We start from the raw sequence: 21434 nt of genomic DNA, 5'->3' as shown, positions 1-21434 counted from the left end.
AAATATCCAAGGTGATCAATTTTGAAAGAACAAAACACTGACAAAATAGTCAGAATAGTTGGAAATCAAATCAAATTTGTATTTCTAACTCACTGGGATTTTTACAATTATTTACCGAAACTGAATCAAAAGAAAAGAGAACAAAATGAATAAGAAAGGACTAGCTACGAATTCTAACAAAGGATACCCATCACAGCGACTGTCGCACGGGTCCCTCACAATGCCCATCCGAGTCCCCGCATTCATGCTGGGATTAACGGTCATTTAAAACTATTGACACTATATTCAGGATCATTTAACAAAGAATTTCAAATCAGAGATACACATCGACAACTTCTATAATGACTAGCCTAACAACTTTTATATTGACTAGTCTAACAACTTCTATAATGACTAGTCTAACAACTTCTATATTAAATAGTCTAACAACTAGTCTAGCAACTTCTATATTGACTAGTCTAACAACTTCTATATTGACTAGTCTAACAACTTCTATAATGATTAGTCTAACAACTTCTATATTGACTTATCTAACAACTTCTATATTGACTAGTCTAACAACGTCTATAATGACTAGTCTAACAACGTCTATATTGACTTGTCTAACAACTTTTATATTGACTAGTCTAACAACTTCTATAATGACTTGTCTAACAACTTCTATATTGACTAGTCTAATAACGTCTATAATGACTAGTCTAACAACTTCTATATTGACATAACAAGTCTAACAACTTCTATATTGACCAGTGTAACTGCATCCTTGTGCTTCTTGAAAGGAAGATTTCAACGAAAAGGTCCTCAATATTGCAATGAAAAAAAAGCCCCATTGTGGCCCTAGGCAGGGTTTGTAACATATAAATGGGCGAAACAAACTTGAATAAACACTGTATGCTTCATGTCTCTTCCTCATCGAGACGAACGATTTTTATTTTTTTTACATAAGTAAAAAATCTGTACAAAACAGCGCACACGACATCAACACTGCAGAATATTTCATGCAGTCTTTGGTTCGCTTCTCAAAATTTCTAAGGAGTGAATTTGGTCACGTCCTTTATTTGTCCAATGAGTAGATCCACAAAGCGCGATAATGGGTGACGTGATAGATTCAAATATTATTTGTATAACTTTTTGTGTCAAAAAAATATGAGAATATAATTGTTCGTGTCGTTTGGGATTTCAGTTAGATATATAGAAATATAGTTAGACAGAAAGATAAATAGATAGATAGAAAGATAGATAGATCGATCGATAGATATATAGACAGATAGATATAATTGTGAGGTACCACATTAAATCGTGCATGCATATATTCAATGTTAAAGGACGCACATTGAGGGTCTCGAAGGGAAATATTGAATTTCCCCCCGTGAACATGAAGGTAAAGAGGTGAGAACCTGAGTTTTGTAGAATTGGCAATTCGTTTGGAAGTACATGTACATTTTAATTCTACACATAAAGGGGAATTAGAAAAGAAAAACCAGGGATTATAGATACTTTGTTTGATATTAAGCTACAGAGTGTTTTTAAACTCGAACAAAAAATTAGAGATCACAAACAGGTACCCTTGGAAACACCAGAGGTAGACACAGGTACCCAGGATGAGTAAGCACCCCCTGTTAACGGGACACACCTATTGTGAGTCCTATATCTTGATCAGAAGAACGGAATAACCCATAGTCAAAATCAACATATAAAGCACGGCCTAACAATTAATATGAAATACGTCAGACAGCATTTGCCCTCATTCATCGACAAATCGTGCACTATCTCGCTGTATAATGGTTTATTTCCGATAATCGGCGTCATTTCTCAATGACCCACGGAAGTCGCTAATACTACGCCATTCTTAAATTTGACAATTTATTGTGGTATTACAAGTCTCAGAAAAAGCCCCAAGAAGCGTATCTAATGAGCGCTATAGAGCTGGCATTTCCCTTCCATCACCGTATAATCATACATGTAATAAGCAGAGATCACCTCTAACATTTCACATGATTTCGTAATGACGATCAAAGGATTTGGTCAAGTTATTATAATCAAAGAAGCAGTGTTTAAATATTTCTCTGTGGTATTAAAATGTCGGGCGTTTATTTTGGAATTTAATATTTGCTTTGCATTTGCATGAAACGTTGTGTAGTATCCTTTGCATTGCCCATTCATGATAAATATCCCGTACACTTTATGAAAATGAATACACTCAAGTGTGAATTTCCTGTCAGGAAATTTCGTAAGCGTCTGTACCCTTTAATAAATACGTTTAAACGAACGACAACTCTTTGTTTACAAATTGAAACGCGCTTAAGAACTGGGAGCAACGCGTATATCAAGAGGGGATCGGAACTGATTATCAATAGTCGTGACGAATGTATAGACCTCCGTGTGATTATGTTGGACATGTTAACTTTATAACTTGTTTCTTCTGTGTTATAACAGAAGTTTCCACATGCTGTGCGCAATGAGGCGATTTAATATTACTTCTATCCAAATTCTTATTTTGGTGTATTGTATGTTGAATTTAATTTCAAAAACTGAAAGTTTGAACATCAATGGAATAGACATCGGGTTCAACAAGACTTGTTCATCGAATGTATGTATACCATTTATTTTATTAGTGTAAGTGTGTGTGTGTGTGTGTGTGTGAGAGAGAGAGAGAGAGAGAGAGAGAGAGAGAGAGAGAGAGAGAGAAAACGAAAAGAGATAGAGAGAACACCTGTGGTTATTTGAGGTTAAATTTTACCTGTGTTTAAAATGCCATGCCGTATTGACAGTGTATTTACATTTTTGTACAACATACCTGGAATACATCTACACAGAAGTAGCCTAAATTATTATCATTTTTAAGTTGTGACAGAAACAGCCATGTAAGGGGAATATATATATAAATTTTACGTGCTTCCTAGCAGTATTACCTAGAAATATTACATCGTCTTATCTCTCACCCCCTCCTTCTATTTTTACGAACACTTAATAAGATATACAGTTGAATTAATACGGAGAAACATTTCCAGTGGGTACGGTGATATAATATTGTTCAATGACTTCTGTCTAGTAATTTTGTTTACATAATGTAACCCATCTTCGCTAGTCAAGGATGACGATATAGAATTACTGATCGTAACTCCACAGTTAACTGTCTTAGATTGTCATCCCTGTTCATACAATCGACATCGTGTTTTCTCTTGAGGGTATTTAAAGTTTACGTCTAGCCGGTGTAAAAAGGATAGAGTTACTTCATAATTATACGTTCATGCTTGTTTATTATCGGAATTTCCACTTCGTCATGTGTTCCTATAGAACTAGGTCACGTGCTTAATATCGATTTCTTAAAAAATTGGGAATGGTTAAATGATAATCATTGTTTATAGACATGAGTAAGAAAAGAAAAGAAAAAGAAAAAAAAAAGGAAGAAAAAAACTACGACACGTTCTTTAATTATTTTTTTTTCAGTTTTAAGATACCGGTTTTATCTGCTCTACCCAGAAGTTTAAAAATCTATAAGATTTTCGTCTGCTACCTGGCTCTGCGACTACCTAGATGGGGGTTTTTTTCGGTTATATTTTATTTGCATTTGTGCACGGTTGAAATAGCATATATCCGATGACAATTCAAGTAATAGAACTTAGTATTAATCGAAGCAAGTGCGGTCTGGCATGTTGTAAATGTGGGAAATGAATATAGTCTATGTGTGATCATAATGAGAGAGGGGAGAGAGAGAGAGAGAGAGAGAGAGAGAGAGAGAGAGAGAGAGAGAGAGAGAGAGAGAGAGAGAGAGTATCCCTGTATATGTATGATATAAAGATATTCTATTTCACCTTAATTTAAATTGAAGATCCCAAGCACCCTATGTCATCAAGCAGCTGTAAGAACGCGCCTGGTTCGTTCATTTACAAGTTCTTCTGATGACTTCCTGGTATAAGTGCATCGTTCTTGAGAATTCAAGTGTGAAAAAATATACTATTTTACAAAAATGTCAAAGACAAAGAACTATATCAAGTGCTGGCCTAGTTTAATTTCAATTACAGATGAAAGCCTTTTTGGAATATAAAATAATAATGATAATAGTGTGAAAAAGAGATTCAATTAAAACATCGAGAGGTGGGGGGGGGGGGGGGGGTCTCAGCATGTATGGATGGTGGTCATTAATAGAAAAGTCAAAAAGAAAGGGTTTCCCTCCTTCCCTCTAGTTTTACTGTGTATACTATAAGTATATGGAAATTTATAAAAAAGTGTACAATTGTGCATGTATGTCGTGTTCATTATTAACGGGGAAAGAAAGAAGAAAAAAGATGGGTCTGATAGAAAGACAGTCCTGTCCAAAATCCACTTGAACTGATAACAACAGCCTCCCCTCATGGCAGTGACAGCAACGACATCCTCGTGTGTAGTATCCCAGCATCCTCGTGTGTAGTATCCCGACATCCTCGTGTGTAGTATCCCGATATCCTCGTGTGTAGTATCCCGACATCCTCGTGTGTAGTATCCCGGCATCCTCGTGTGTAGTATGCCGATATCCTCGTGTATAGTATCCCGGCATTCTCGTGTGTAGTATCCCGACATTCTCGTGTGTAGTATCCCGGCATCCTCGTGAGTAGTATCCCGGCTTCCTCGTGTGTAGTATCCCGGCATCCTCGTGTGCAGTATCCCGACATCTTCGTGTGTAGTATCCCGGCATCCTCGTGTGTAGTATCCCGGCATCCTCGTGTGTACTGTCCTTTTAAAAAGCCACTGAGAGGTATACTGAAAGTGGAAGCATTAACCTACAAATGAACCGGGGAAAATAAGCTCTTCCTGATTTCACAATTAACGGACTTGTATACACCGAACACTTAACTAGGATGGAAAATATTTTGTTATTTCTTTTTCAAATGACTTCCCAGTGGCCCTTTTCAGCAGTGTGTATTGAAAATTCTGTTTCTTCGCTTCCTCTACACAGCATGATGTCAGTGCGGAGCCTACACATTGTAACAAGGCGTGTCCATTAATATTGATTTACGCATTTAAGAAGAAAAACATGTGATTGTATTTCATCATTGCTTGATTTTATTTTCGTGAGATAAACAGACGCAGCCAAATTGTTTCAATGTAACGCCAGTTTCCTTAAAGTTTTCAAGCCAAAGGACCCCCCCTCCCCTCCCCTCCCCTCAACTCAACCCACCCCCATCCCGTTTACAACCTCATTCCTTTCATCCGCCGGCACAGCGCGTTTTGATTAGCAGACATGAAGAAATGAATAGTCCGAGTGTATGATTATAAATGCATCATGCATAAAAATGATGTGTGTTACATTTTTGTAGTAAGAAACTAATTTCACATTAATTTTATAACATACATCTCAAAATGTGTCCCCATAAATTACTTGATTAGCACATGCAAGAGTTCTGTGTAAAATGGTGATGTTAGAAACTAAATGCAACAAACTGCCAAATTAATAAATCTGAACATATCTTATTCGTAGTAATCCAAAGGATTGGAAAACAAATTATCATTACTTACTAGTTCCTTACCTAGAAATACTTAATCAATTCTAGATAATTTTCATAATACCATTAATACATGTACTTATATCTGTTCGTTTCTTTTTTTCAGCAAAATGTTACCTGCTATGTATATTACATCAAAGACGTCGGTAAGTGAGAGAGAGGGGGGGGGGGGAGGGAGAGAGAGAGAATGCCTAAGTTGTGAAGTTCTGTTATACCCCGTGCCTTCTTATCAATAATAAATTACCTGAGTTTACCTGCTTTTTACATACACGAAATGGGTATAAGTAGGCGTAAAAAGATTCGGCACCAGGCCAAGTCTTAACTTCTTCCTGGTTTAGCGAACTTTTTTTTTGGAAAAAAATGTACAGCTCTTACCAAAAGTTTTCCCAAGGTGTGAATTGTTAATTAATACATTGACATGGTGGTATTTACAGCTTTGAAATAACATTATGCGCTACACATTGAAAAATTGCACTGCATTTTTGAACCCTACCCCTACCCCCACCCACCCCCCAAACCCCCACAAACAACAAACAAACACAACAGTAGCTGTGCTGAACGATTTACAAAAATCCAAGAAACCAAACGGGAAAGATGTAAAGGAATTGGTTCACCAAAACATTGTTCATGCACTATTTTGTGTTTAGAGTTACCCCCCCCCCCCCCCCCCCCCCCCCCCACTCCCGCGGGTAGTACTATAATATATATTGTTTTTATTTCTTCTAGAGTTATTAGTTCTTGTAATTTCATTCATTAGCGCAATAGTGAAATAAATTTTCTGATATACCATATAGATTTCTGCTTATTAAAACAATGTCACACCTTTTTACCTCCGTATAGAGATACTTTTCAATGATTGTTTCTATCAAAATATATTTTGGGCGACCTTTTATCCATAACATTAAATGATGCATTTGTTTGGTTGTCCAAAATATGAAAGAAAGAAAAAATAAGAAAATAGAAATAAAATAAGAATTCAACTATTATATTCAACTATCATGCAATAAATAATTATGCTTTTACTGCTGTAATAAATTTACCTCGGATTAATGTAAATAAGATGAATTTGATTTTTATATAAATGATGACGGTAATATGAAAATCTTGCGATTTTTATGCCCCACTTTGAAAAAGAGGGGACATTGTTTTGCACCTGTCTGTCAGTTGGTCGGTCTGTAGACCATGTGTTGTCCGCTCAATATCTTGAGAACCATTCACTTAATGATAATGATATTTCATATGTGGGTTAGTTATGAGTAGAAGAGGATCCCTATTGTTTTTCAGGTCAAAAGATCAAAGGTCAAGGGTCAATCTACTCTGGACATAGGAATATAATGTCCACTCAATATCTTGAGAACCCTTTGCTTGAAAGACATTAAACTTGACACACTGGTACATCCTAAGGAGTAGATGACTCCTATTTATTTTGAGGTCATTTGGTCAAAGGTCAAGGGTCAAACTGGGCATAGGAATATACTGATCATTCAATGTCTAGATAACCCTTTGCTTGACAGACATCAAACGTGGTACACCAGTACATCTTTAGAAGAAAGTGACCCCCATTGATTTTGAGGGCACATGGTCAAAGGTCAAGGGTCAAACTGGACATAGGAATATACTGTCCGTTAAATATCTCGAGAACCCTTTGCTTGACAGACATCAAACTTAATACACTGATACGACTTCAGGAGAAGACGACCACTATTGATTTTGAGGTCACATGGTCAAAGGTCAAGGGTCACACTAAACAGGAATATACTGTCCGTTCAATATTTTGAGAACCCTTCGCTTGACAGACATCAAACTTGGTACACTGGTACATCTTCAGGAGAAAATTACCCCTATCTATTTTGAGGTCACATGTTTAAAGGTCAAGGGTCAAACTAGACATAGGAATATACTGTCCGTTCAATATCTTGAGAACCCTTTGCTTGACAGACATCAAACGTGGTACACTGGTACGTCCTCAGGAGAAGACGATCCCTATATATTTTCAGATCACGTCGTCAAAGGTCAAGGGTCAAACTGGACATTGGAATATACTGTCTGCTCCATATCTTGAGAACCCTTTGCTTGACAGACATTAAACTTGGTACACTGGTACATCTTCAGGAGAAGATTACACCTATTGATTTTGAGGTCGCGTGGTCAAAGGTTAAGGGTTAAACTGTACATAGGAATATACTGTCTGCTCAATATCTTGAGAACCCTTTGCTTGACAGACATTAAACTTGGTACACTGGTACATCTTCAGCAGTTGATGACCCCTATTGATTTTTAGGTCACATGGTCAATCCACTCTTGACATAGGAAGATATTGTCTGCTCAATATTTTGAATTGATGATACTACTATCAATTAAATGATGTGTATGTATAACCCTTTTCAATTTTGCACCATGGGGGCATATGTGTTTTACAAACATCTCTTGTTTCAGGTTGTTCGGCGAAAGCTGCGACGGCCTTCCCACAGTTGTATAGAATATCTGAAGATTCCAGATTCCCGGAAAAACCCGAATCAATGAAAACAGAAGTTATAAATAAAATACACAGCAACAACAAATATTACACGGGACTAAAAATTACACTGAGAGCACCCGCTACAGGTATTTTGAATTCCTTAATATTCAAATCATATCACATGTAGTGAGGACATTATGACGTCATTGAAGGTCAAAAGGTCAAAAGAAGTAAAGAGCAACAACAACGTTCTGTATTTCATCAGCATCCCAAATTAACGATTGATTTAAGCTTATTGATGTACCTACTTAAAGTGGGGCTTATTTTTGCATTTTCAGGAAGTTTTGATGTGTTGAAAGGATTCGAACTTATCTTTACTTACAACCTGGACAATAAGTATGGATGTTTGATTTTTGACTTATCTGCACAGAAACTCACGTATAATGACGTCATTAAGGTAGGTTAGATACGGGTACAGTTGGTCACGTGTCATGGTATCATAATTCGCTGTAGATACACGTATACACATGTAATAACTTTAAAATCAAATCTCATACAAGCACATTTCCTGTTACATTTCGGAACGCATATAATTTCACATTTCTGTGGCAACAGTGAAAATCAGAATTGCGTGTAAATTGTACAGACAGAAACACATTTTTTGTATATTTGATTTTTTTTTTCTGTGTATGAAGTATTCATCAATTATTTCATTGTTGCTATGAAATAAATTTTGTAAGTCTTAAGAATTCGTTTCGGGGGGGGGGGGGGGTCATTCAGTAAACCCTCAGAATTCTACATTTTATATATGGACGGTACCGTGTTGATTTCTTCACTAGATTTTGCGACATTTTGATTTGAACGTTGTAATTATTTTTCAGACGGATTTTCATGTAGACGTTTGGCCGATGTCCCCGGCTGACCCCCCAGTGATTTACCTGGTCAGTAGAAGTCTTCCCCCTGCCCCTGCTAAATATGACCGCTACCTGAATGCCACAGAATATATCAAACAAGGGGACTTTGGCGTCTGTGTGCCTACTCAAGGATGCAGTAAGCAATCAGTTTTCGATGTATTTGTCTATTTCATTTTCATAATCAGGGTATTGTGTCATGTCAATTTGATTAGAAATGTCAGATGTATTTTGATAACTAGATGTTGTCTTTAAAAATAATATTCTTCCTTGTACTTTTGTAACTAGCAAATAAACCACAATTTAGCCATTCTATGATTTACTTGAACATAAATATAAATAATCAAACCCCAATAGGCCCTCTGGATGAAAATGAAAATTATGCAACCTTATTACACATCTATAGGACTCCACCAATTACTTTCCAATACATAAGTTGGCTACTGTGTAAAATGTAAAATGATTTTTTGTCGACACCCCCCCCCCCTCCCGCCTTTTTACCCTAATTTCGTTCCCAGGACACCACCAATCATATTTCAAAGGATAATTAGGCTACTGTGTAAATTGTATGAGGAGTTCTGGGAACCAGGTTTTTTCTAAGAAAAAAATCCCGTCGTTTTTCGACCTCATTTAGACCCTTGGATGAAAGTGAAAATTTATGTAACATAGTAGCCCATCTGCAGGATACCACCAATCTTCTCCCAAAAGATGATTTGGCTATTGCGTAAAATATATGAGGAGTTTTTGGAACCAGAATTTTTGATGTTGAAAAAACATTGTTTTTTTTTTTACCCCACCCACCCCTCCCTCGGTAACATTTTTCCGAAACCTTATTCTACATTTACAGGACACCATCTTTGGTATTCCAAACATTAATTGATTACTTCATGTACTTATTTTAAAAGAGGAGTTTGAGGAAGAAGAAAGTGTGACATGCGACAAAACGGTCCAGTTTAACAACAATATACCCTAACGTTCATTGTAGTGGGTATAAATCAGGGCATTTTGTCAAAAGAGTGATTTTGATTAGATGTTCCAAAATTATATGTAGGTGTGTTATGCATATTCTGTGTAAGTGTATCGACAGTTACCCACATCTGATTTTAAGATCAATTCGTTTGATTTTGAGAAAGTGATGCCCATTTATAGTTATTTTGTCTGACATTTCTGCATATCCTGCCTCGATGTTCATTAGGCTAGTACAATTAGTAAAAATATCAAAAGCAAACTCATTAAAGATGTGAATATTTACAGATGGCGTGGTATCATCGAGTCAGTGGAAAGGTACGATATTTTACAAGCCCTTGACGAACAGTTCGGGACCGTTTAACGAAGTTGAGATGAGCTTTGCTAGGGCTCCACCTGAGTTTGGCTTCAGTCTTTACACAGTCAGCTTATTCAAAGCTACCAGTCTTAGCGAACCAGTCTCACAGCTCAACTTAACCAACCAAGTATGACTTTCTAGTTTTTATGCATTGTGTACTTTTTTTCATGTGAATTTCGATTGTTTTGTTAGGAACTTAATTACTGGAATTTGCAACTTGAAAAAAATAATAACTAAAATAAACACACACATACACAAAATACTGTAAAAGGGATATGTTTAGCAAGACGCAAATTTAACGATTTGTACATACACAATGGGTATATATATTTAGCGAGAGCTAATTTTAGCGACTTAATAATTCCAAGAAGGATAGCTTTTTCTTCTGATATGGAATAAATATTAACGATAATCAATTTTAGCGATCGCAACACTGTCGCTAATTATCCAAGATTGAATCCTCGCTAAAAAATCTACTTATACGGTACTTTAAACTGTTTTCTTTTCAGAATCCACGACATGTATTTAGGAAGCTAAAGCCAGGAACATATGTTATAAAGGTAAATTGTACTATACGCGTTCTTAGGTTGACATTTTATTATCAATCTCTACAATTTGTATGGGATTAGGTTACTTTAAGAGTGTTGTTTAACTTGAAACCAGCCACGAAGAGTAACGTTAACGTATTTCTGGTTACCATCTTAGAATATTCTTAATACTCACTTAAGGCTAATTCAATTTTTCATCAAAACCAATACAGAACAATCTAGAATTATAAGTTAATATTAACTCTCACTTCCTCTTTAAGGCTATATGTGTATTCTTAACAGGTTATACCATTTGACGAAAACTTTAATCTAGGACCATATCATTGTTTGTGTAAAACGCAAACTAACGTATGTCAATCCTGCATAACTACGATAACGGAAAACTTCACACTGGGGTATAGTGAGTATCTGCATGTATAGCTTCATATATTATTCTTCACAGTACACTGGTACTTCAAATAGCTATAGGTTTATTGTCAACATTCTGAAGCACGTGTACATCTGCACAGAGTACAATTCATTTATGATATAATAAATAACTTTAAGATAAAATTTTAAACTCGGGTGTGTATTGATATAGTCTCGCGATGCTATCATATTCATGAGCTCGTGGAAAGTAATAGCAAAGGGAAATAATCACATTTAATGTGCTAATCAATCAATCATTTATTCACAATCATCTTTCATAAATTAAGGCATTTTGCACTGTGTAATCTCCAAAATCTTTTTTTTTATTTCGGCACCAAATTTATCTCCCATAGCATGTCGGATCAGACAAGTTTCACTGTGCTTTTATTGATGAACGTAAACTGTTACAAATACGGACGTTTCTGAAGTTATAGAATTGTTAAGCGCTTGATGAACAGTGCACGTAAAATCCGAATTCAAAAGAAATTAATAGCATTTGAAAACGTCTCTCTCTCTCTCTCTCTCTCTGTGTGTGTGTGTGTGTGTGTGTGTGTGTGTGTGTGTGTGTGTGTGTGTGTGTGTGTTCATTTAGACTTTCAGAGTACTTTGCGATGAGTTTATTGTCAAAAAAGTATCATCGTATTCTTAAACAGGCATTATCTGCTAAAGCTACATGTACCAGTCATCGTATTCTTAAACAGGCATTAGCTGCTAAAGCTACCTGTATATTAGCTGATTATTACGAAATTGACTGAAACAGCATAAAATAACCACGCAGATGAAAATGTAATTTTTGCGAGATTTTATTGTAATATTGGTCTGAAGCTTTTTCTGTTTCTGTAGCAACTATGACCGAGACGACATACAGTTAAATAATACAGAGTCAGCAAGATTCCAGTTCCCCCAAGAGCAAGCCTATTTCCCGAGATGAAGGCAGGAGAAATAGGTTGTACAAGGGAAGCTGGAATGTTGCTGTTTCCCTCAATGCCACACTTTAATCGTTTTATTATACCGATACAAACATTAAAACCTGAATAATGTTTAAAAAATGTATAAACTGTCGCATTTTTCTACGACTGTGATATCTGATAATTTTTCTGGATATTGATATTGTTAATAACCCCTAGTAGACAACTAATGCATTGGAAATGGGAAGGGTTAAGTAAGCATGCCTTGGCAACCACATTCTATGCCGTGACACGGGACCTCCATTTTTAAGGTCATATTCGAAAGACACGTGATTCTCACTTCTATGCAGTTCTTTGCCATATCTGATTTAAAAAAGAATCATTCACGCAGTAATTCGAAATTTAAAACATGAAGTCATGTACACTATCTACACAAGATTCAGAAAATATTTCGAATAGCTATTACACCCACGATTCTTCCTGTAGATCCGCCACCTAATCTTCCATCAACCACTGTTACAGAATCAGGATCCACCACCGTGACTCACCCACTGCCTCACTCCAATGAGGATGCCATCGTCCCTACCGTCCTGGGATGTGTGCTGGGGTTATTGTTAGCAATTGTCCTAGCTTTTCTCTTCGTCTACTGGAGAAAGAAAAACACAGGTAAACGTTATATTCAGATTCACGGGTAACTTTGTCTGTATGCCGAATATTTCGTTTCATCTGACACATATAAAAATTAATTATATGTATATTCAAGTTTTATGAACTGTTGTCATGGACATTTTAAAAACCATTTAACTGTTCTGATCGCCTATTGTCCGTCGTCTGTCCGTCTGTCTGTAAACTTTTTACATTTTCGACTTCTTCTCCAGAACCACTGGACCAATATCAACAAACTTGGCCAGAAAACATCCTTGGTTGAAGGGATTTCAAGTTGTTCAAATGAAGGGTCATGTCCCTTTCAAAGGGGAGATAATCACAAAAATGCAAAAATAGAGTGGGGTCATTTAAAAATCTTCTTCCCAAGAACCACTGGGCCAGAAGAGCTGAAATTTACATGAAAGCTTCCTGACATAGTGCAGATTCAAGTTTGTTCAAATTATGGCCCCCGGGGGTTAGATGGGGCCACAATAGGGGATCAAATTTTACATACAAATACATAGGAAAAATCTTTTAAAATCTTCTTCTCAAGAACCACTGAGCCAGAAAGCTGATATTTACATGAAATACTAGTATTTGATATATATTGGTTAGGTGCAGTGTACTAGTATTTGATATATATTGGTTAGGTGCAGTATAATAGTATTTGATATACGTTGGTTAGGTGAAGTGTACTAGTGTTTAATATACGTTGGTTAGGTCGGCATATTAGTATTTGATATACTCGTGCATTGGTTAGGTGCAGTATACTAGTATTTGATAGACGTCGGCTAGGTGTAAGATACTCTAGACAACTGATCCCACCTCTGGTGTGTCCAGGGGCCCGTGTTTGTCTAACTGTTTTGTATTGCTTGTGGGAGTTGTGAGATTGATCGCTCTTCGTTATCTTCACCTTTCATACTAGTATTTGATAAACATTGGTTAGGTGCTGCATACTAGTATTTGATAGACGTTGGTTAGGTGCAGTATACTAGTATTTAATAGATGGTGGTTAGGTGTAGTATAATAGTATTTTATTGACATTGGTAAGATGCAGTATGCTAGTATTTGATAGACATTGGTTTGATATTTTGACTTATAGTCAATCAACTCTACAGCATTTTCTTGATGTTGGAAAATTTGGTTTGAATGTTTTACGAAGCTAGCAACAGGCATTTTTCAAGGGTCTTAGAATTCAAAAATCTTTCTAATGCCATTTGTAATATACATTACAAATGAACAACCAAGAAAACTTTGTGAATTCCATTAATATATAATGGATCCAGAAATTTCTATTTGTTTTAGTCTGTTTTGTATTTTAGAAGGAGATGCTGACACCGAAGAAAAATTGACCAACTTTAAGTCAACGAATATCGATATCGGAAAAGACAACTCAATTTTCTCAATCGAAGACCATGAACCAATTCGGGGTATATTTCTATATTTCTTTGTAAGAGAGTATGCTTTTTGCGCCCATGTATTTATTTATGCCTTCTGGTAATTCATGACTTTAAGATAAATGACATTAAAGATCAACCAAGGTATCGAGTTTCCAGATGCACACTTAGAGATGTCTTAAAATACATCCTATTTCTTTATATAGCTAAGGACCGGGTGTTGCCAATGAAGACAGTATTTCTTGCATATGCAGAAGATCATGAATGTCACAAAGAAGTCCTCAACGCTTTTGCATCCTTCTTGAAGAGACACTGTCGTTGCGATGTAATTTTTGCACCCTGGAGAATGACGGATATCATGCAGGACAAATTCCGTTGGGTCATTAACTCTATGGATCAAGCCGATTACACAGTGATCATCAATTCCATCACTGCTTATGAACAATACAAGCAGTGGAAGTCCAACGGCAAGAAAAACAGCAAAATATTTCAAGGCAGCCCCCTGGCCGATCTATTTATACCAATATTGAACCAGACGTGTATCCGCTTAAACAATCTCTCCGACTACAGAAAATTCATAATGGTCCGTTTTGATTATACACAAAAGGAACACACTATTAATGACCTCAATTCTGGTGGAGAGTACGTTTTAATGAAACATCTCCAAGAATTCCTTTGCCACATTCATCAGCTGGAACAGCACAAAACAAAAATGGAAGACGTAGGATTGGCTTTTGTTGACGACTTCACACAGTTGCTGGAAGGATCAAGATTGAATGAAAAAATACAGAAAGCTAGAGAATATGAAGCAAAGTTTCCTAGAAGAATGAATTCCGAGACGTCCACAGATTCGGGGTTAGATAGTGCGGAGAGTCTTCCTGAGAGTGATAGGCAAACAATCAAGAAAATGTACGAAGAAAACCTCCCCAGCAATTGTCCAGGAAACGTGGATAGTATCACAGATGTTATCCATTATCAAATGTTAGGAATTGAGGAGTGTCCAGCCTCTCCCCACTACTCACATTTGGAGGATTCAAGTGATCCAAATACCTTCCACCCACCTAGCATAATAACTGATGACACAAGTGAAGTGTTGTGGGATAAAATGTTTTCTTTGAATTTAAGAAATCGAGGTTTTGAAAGTTTACCAACTTCGTTTGACTATCATGAGGACAACAACTTCAGTGATGAGGAATCTTGCAGAAGTATCGGCGGTAAAAGTGTATAAATCATATTGATCTGGAAACATCTTTTGGACACCTTGTCTCTTTACAAACAGATTGTTGAAATTCTTTTATTTTTGTAACATGTATGTTACTAATGTGCTCCATATACATGGTTTAGTAATTATTTTCAATTTTCGTGTTGAGTCCCGTTTCTTACTCCACCCCAAAGCAAGCTATTACGCAATTTATGCTTCTCTTCTTCATTTTAAATTTGACTTTATCAGTTAACACAGGTATTAAATCATTTTCAGATATTGAAACAAAATAAGATCTCTCATTTTAATATGTGTTTTTGCAATCATCCAAGTTGACCCGAAACATTCTGTAATATAATGAAGGTAACGTTTATAAGTTATTCAATATTGCAATATATTCATTTTTGTAAAATAGAAAAATGATTCAGAAAAGTTATAAATTATTTAAATGAGACGGGAAATATCTTTTTTAGGTTAGAAGATGGTTGTAAGCTTTTAAATTGATACTTTGACATTCAATTTCTGTACTCCCAAATTATTTAGGTGAACTGCCCATATTATAGCCTTCTTTTTGTGCCATAGAAATATAGTAATTATAGTAAACTATAATCAAATGTATTACATAGTTTTGTTTGTTCCAATACATATAATGTATTTTTGCGTGTGTTTCAAACTTTTTTGTATTTGGTTTTTATATGCATGTAATATATATATATATATATATATATATATATATAAAATTGAAATAGAGTATATATATATATATATATATATATATATATATATATATATATATATATAATTGAAATAGAGTCTCACTAATCGGATACTAATATTAAAATATTATGAAAAGAAAACAGAAATCCTCCGTAAAGCTTTAGCGCTTTCATTACATCTTCAGAAGCTTTACAAAAATCTTTCAGTTTGTATTGTTGGAAGAGAGAATCCAGATACAATGCACCTGGGAAGAGACTACCGACCTTCCGAAAGTGAACTGTGAAACTTTCTCACTTACCGGCGCGAGCGGGATTCGAACCCGCGCCGATAGAGGTGAGAGGTCGTGTGATTTTGAGCGCGATGCTCTAACCACTCGCCACGAAGGCCCCTTGTCTTGCAAGACAATAACTATTCATTCACCACAGTTACATATTCATGTGCCTGTTTTGAGGTTACAAAGTGTTTGAAATAATTAAATACCGTTATTTTAACTGAAATATATAATATAGTTCAATTTTCATTGAAATCAATGTTTGGTGACAAAATTACAGATAATGTCGCTTTGATTTACACAATTGAAGATCACTCTTGTCAAAGTGCATACACATGTACCAAAATATATGCAATAACTAATCAATGTGATTGAATTAAAGCGTGGAACCCCACCCCACCCCAAATATGCTGGTGTCCTTCAAATGTCTGATTACTGATAAAGAGAATGACATATTGGCAATACTGAATTGGAAAATTGAGTTTCAGCGCAATCTGTTTTTCTTTCCACTATTTTATTTCTTGTATTCAGAATAGTTATATATGTTTGCTTGTGTATTCGTTTGAAAGTTTTCCTATTTACGATGTACATTTACATGCGTTTGTAACCTACTCATAACCTATTAGCACTTCGGTTTCAATCTATAAGAATGAACTTTGTATATATTTCAAGTATATATTAATCGTTGTTGATATATGAATATTTGGATTTATTTTTATGTATAACACAATTATAAATGATATAAATTATTTTAATTATATTGAAATGTCGTTTGTTTTGCTATATTAAATATAGTCTATATGCACGTAACTGAATATTGGGAAATAAGCCCATCTTAGTTTGCTTGGGGGTAAATCTATGAGCACAGGATTGTGGGAAAAAATATCCAATCTGGAAAAAATATCCACCATGTTCCTTTTATTAGAAGCCAATGGATATTTTTTTCCCCGGATTTTTATTTTGATTTAATTGACAAAACTTCAGACTCCTGTGCTATGGGAGAAGTTGGACAGGCAAGCAATGGTTTTGTTGGCAATGTATACTAGTGTATTTCCGCAACACTAAGTCCAACAACCTTCACAATTCTCAAATATCAATGTTGCATAAACAAGTCTTCAATACTGAGACAAACAATAAAATAAGTTCTGCTAAACTGTGGGAGAAGTTAGACTGTCAAACCATGTACCTTCCATACTACATTAATTTTCGAATAAACGGGCAAACTTCATGCAAAGGAGGAGGTCAAAATGGATCAAAACTGCAACTATTTTAGAGTGACCTAAAAAGAAGCTACGAGTGTAATGTGCGACAGAAATATGAAAATAGAAATAGAGCACTCCAAACGGACGTATATGAAAGGTGAAGATAACGAACAGTGATCAATTTCATAAATCCTATAAGCAATACAAAATAGATAGCTGGGCAAACACGGACCCCTGGACACAGCAGAGGTGGGGTCGGGTGCCTAGGAGGAGTAAGCATCTCTGTACCATAATACGTCCTGTCTGAATACCAGTCTACATCTACATCCCAATACGCAAGTTCCGAGTTACCCAAAAGTTATTTCCCTTTGTCGAACTCTTTCGCATTTTATGGTGGGTACACAATGTATACATTATATCGTAGACTGGCATTGTACATAACGATTACGTACGATTAATGTAATAAAAGCTTAACTTTTGTTTATGTCAATCACTGGTATGCATATTCTGGCCATATCGAGCATAATTTGTTTGGATAAGATCATCAAATTGGATATTGAATCATTATACGTTTCCTCTTCTACATGGGTGACGCTTTTATCAAAGAAAGATGGCAATTAACAATATTTGTTTGAGCCATTTTGTTATCCAATACTCATAAACTCACTAAAGTTGCCTTTTCCCTGAGATAGGATGGTCTCAGAAACTCTGAATATCATCTTTTAAGAAATAATACAAAGATAGTAATTAGCAAATGTACCCACTGTCATCATATTTTACGTCATAATTTACGAAAGAGTTTCGACAAAGGGAAATAACTCTTGGGGAACTCGGAACTTCCGCATTGTTTCCAAAGGGCCTGAAAGGCTCACGTGTCTTCCTCTGGTTTCACTGTTCACGGTCCAACTCGCTGACTTCTTTCGTTGTCCACATCAATGGTCCCATATTCCTATGAAAGAATCTAGATTTGTCAGTTCATTTTAGTTTATGGAAAATGATCTCAACATTGTATAAGTTATAGTCAGATATTGGGCAACGCATGCCCCTATCGGAACAATCCAGTATCAAGAATCGTGTCTTGAAATTGGTTTTAAGAGGTTAAATATAAGTACATTTTTGTTAAATATGATAAAGTACAATTGGATTTAGTGATCGAAATTAAGTACTTGAACATTCGTATACAATGAATATGGGGTGTAAACACGGGGGACGTTTTGATAACATTTGATATGGTGTTGTTGCTTGGCAACCAAATATATTCAAATCCAAAAAAGTTAATTATTTTAGATAAACAGTAAAGATCTTTGTTTTAAAGTTACAATATCTATTCTGTTTAGTGGAAAACGTCATATTATTAGAAAATGATGAATATGTATATAATTTAAAAGTACGACGTTTCCATTTTATGACCTTTGACCTTAATTCTCTTCATCATATTGTTTGTTTAAAACCTTTTGAAATGATTAAGATCTATTTAAAAATTATATTTTTAAATTAGTGTGTTATTTACTAATATCATGCAATGTAATTATGTTTAAATTGTGTCGAATGGCATCAGATCCCACCTCAGGGGTCCGTGTTTGCCCAACTCTTTATTTTGCATTCCTTATGGGAGTTATGAGATGGATCATTGTTTATTATCTTCACCTTTCATAACGATCATGCGCACATTTAGGAGAAGATAGTCTAATTCAAATTAGCGTCATTGCGTTTAGGTGATGCCCGTACTTTGGGGAAGTGCAGTCCAAGCATTGCGGGTTCACAGTCCACTTCTTTTTTTATCAGTTAACTAGTGCTTACAGTTAATTAGTGCTTACAGTTAATTAGTGCTTACAGTATACGTAATATATATTGTTAGTCATATTTGTGGTTTTACGACAGAAATCCAAAGGGAGAGAGGAAAAGACACACACACACACAGAGAGAGAGAGAGAGAGAGAGAGAGAGAGAGAGAGAGAGAGAGATTGTAACAACACTCAATGTCTACCGTGTGTCGGATCCACAAAGTACATGTATATGCAAGGAAAAATATAAAAATCATATTAAGCATGTCTAAACGCTAAACGGATTAACGACCAACACCATGGACAATTAATGAGAAAACCTGTCCTGTCCTCTGGAAAAAAAATTATATAAGTAAAATATGTACAAGACAGTGAACACTAAATCTACAAATGTAAATACAATATAAATTACATGTTTATTGTTTTTTTTTTGTTTTTTTTTTGCTTGTTAATCAATGTTTTCAAAGGAGCGAATCAGGACACGCGCTATTCGTCCTATTGGCTGATCCACAGAGTGCGAGAGATAATGGGTGAAGTAATTGTTCTCAAAGTAGAACGAGTTAATGTACCATTATGTACTTGGATACAAAGAAGATGTAATTTCACCTTACTTCAATCTGAAGATCCTATGTCCACCCAAATGTTATCAAGCATCTGTCACCACGCGCCTGGTTCGTTCGTTTCTAAGTTGTACTAATGACTTCCTGGTGTAAGTGCATCGTTCTTGAGAATTTGAAAGTGTGAGAAAATTCAACGTTTTACAAAAATGTCAAAGACAAAGAATTATATTAAGTGTTGACCTAGTTTAATTTCAAACATAGGGGTTTTCTTTGAAGTATGAATTAAAAATATATATTTTTAAAGTGGGTGTATGATGAATAATTCTATAAATGATCTCTCTCACTTGTATAGAGATTAACCACGATTCTATACTGAGCTAAAGCGAATAAATATATCACGCAACTTGTTCTGTCTTTAAAAATTCGAATATAGACCAATGTATTTTATCCATGAAAAAATATTATATCTGATGTATACCGTATTTCTTCCAAACAGGACGAATGGGAGAGGGATCCAAAGAGAGAAAAAGAGGGGAGGGGGAGAAAGAGAGGTTTTTATCCAAAATCCACTTGAACTGACACTGGCAGTCTTTCCCATTACAGTGACAGCCTTCGCATATTTCCTTTCAAACGTCACAAAGAGAAACTGCACGCCGTACCTTAAGCGGTAGTTTAGTGGCTAGGGCGTGCATCTCCTAATTAAGAGGAGATCCTGCGTATATCCTGGTACCGCGTTCAAACTGAAACATATGCGATGAATGCTCCTTTGCCAAGCACCCAGTAATGAATGAAAGTCTTAATAATCATATTATAACTACCAATAGTTGTATGTACAAAATAGACAAAGCCGATACAAATCTGTGTACGTTTTGTGAAGAATAGGAAAAAACAATCGTTCATTTAATTTGGCAAGGTCCTATTATTCAACAATGTTCGGATAAAGTTATATTTCTACGGAAGCCGATAGGTGCTAGGGTATAGAATTAATATTTATTTAACTGACGGCCGCCACTTAACTTAATTTAACTGCCGGTCGCCACATATTATCTGGCGGCCGCCATATAAATTAACTGGCGGTCGCCACTTAATTTATTTGGCGGACGCCACTTAATTTAACTGGCGGTCGCCACTTATTATCTGGCGGCCGCTACTTATTATCTGGCGGCCGCCAGTTAATTTATCTGGCGGCCGCCAGGTAATTATATGGCGGCCGCCGGTTAATTTAACTGTCGGCCGCCATATGAATTGACTGGCGGCCGCCACTTAATTTATATGGCGGCCGCCACTCAGTTTAAATCATTTATATGGCTGTCACAAGTTAACCAATTCCTCTCTCTTTCTCTATCTCTCTCTCAAAATGAAAGGGGTGCAATCCCTCCCAATGTTTAGTAATATGTATGTGATATCTATCTATCTATCTATCTATCTATCTGTATATATATATATACAATTAAGAGCATTAACTTATTATTTTTCGATTGTACTGTTAAATACGTAGACCCACGGAGCTGACCCTCCATTCTTTGACAACGTTCAATTTCTATTATTTTCACATGCAAACTATAATTATTTTCACATGTGAAATAAGATTAATTGGCGGATTGGCCCCCACCCCCA

At 35.8% G+C, this 21434-nt stretch overlaps 1 protein-coding gene across 2 annotated transcripts; it reads left to right on the top strand.

Moving 5' to 3' along the window:
* Positions 1–2251: 2251 nt before the first annotated feature.
* LOC125653614 (uncharacterized) lies at positions 2252–17037 on the top strand. Of its 2 annotated transcripts, none has more exons than XM_048883184.2 (11): positions 2252–2590; positions 5590–5629; positions 7920–8087; positions 8280–8398; positions 8823–8991; positions 10107–10303; positions 10686–10736; positions 11007–11124; positions 12527–12706; positions 14008–14115; positions 14289–17037. In XM_048883184.2, exons 1-11 carry the CDS (start codon positions 2447–2449, stop codon positions 15308–15310), a joined length of 2316 nt encoding a protein of 771 aa, XP_048739141.2. In that variant the 5' UTR covers positions 2252–2446; the 3' UTR covers positions 15311–17037. The 2 variants fall into 2 exon arrangements, with proteins under 2 accessions (XP_048739141.2, XP_048739142.2); XM_048883185.2 differs by having other exon boundaries at positions 2264–2590; positions 12563–12706.
* The last annotated feature ends 4397 nt before the right edge of the window (positions 17038–21434 follow it).

This window comes from Ostrea edulis, chromosome 7, assembly GCF_947568905.1.
Source record: "Ostrea edulis chromosome 7, xbOstEdul1.1, whole genome shotgun sequence".
Classification (NCBI taxonomy): Eukaryota; Metazoa; Mollusca; class Bivalvia; order Ostreida; family Ostreidae; genus Ostrea; species Ostrea edulis.
The sequence above is the reverse complement of the archived record's forward strand: the minus strand, read 5'-3'. Positions and strand labels throughout refer to the sequence as shown.

Excerpts from the sequence above, each read along its gene's own strand:
- LOC125653614 (XM_048883184.2), top strand. The coding sequence starts at position 2,447 with ATGCTGTGCGCAATGAGGCGATTTAATATTACTTCTATCCAAATTCTT. Across the intron at positions 2,591-5,589 it reads ACAAGACTTGTTCATCGAAT|CAAAATGTTACCTGCTATGT; the intron begins GTATGTATACCA and ends TCTTTTTTTCAG. Across the intron at positions 11,125-12,526 it reads AAACTTCACACTGGGGTATA|ATCCGCCACCTAATCTTCCA; the intron begins GTGAGTATCTGC and ends TTCTTCCTGTAG.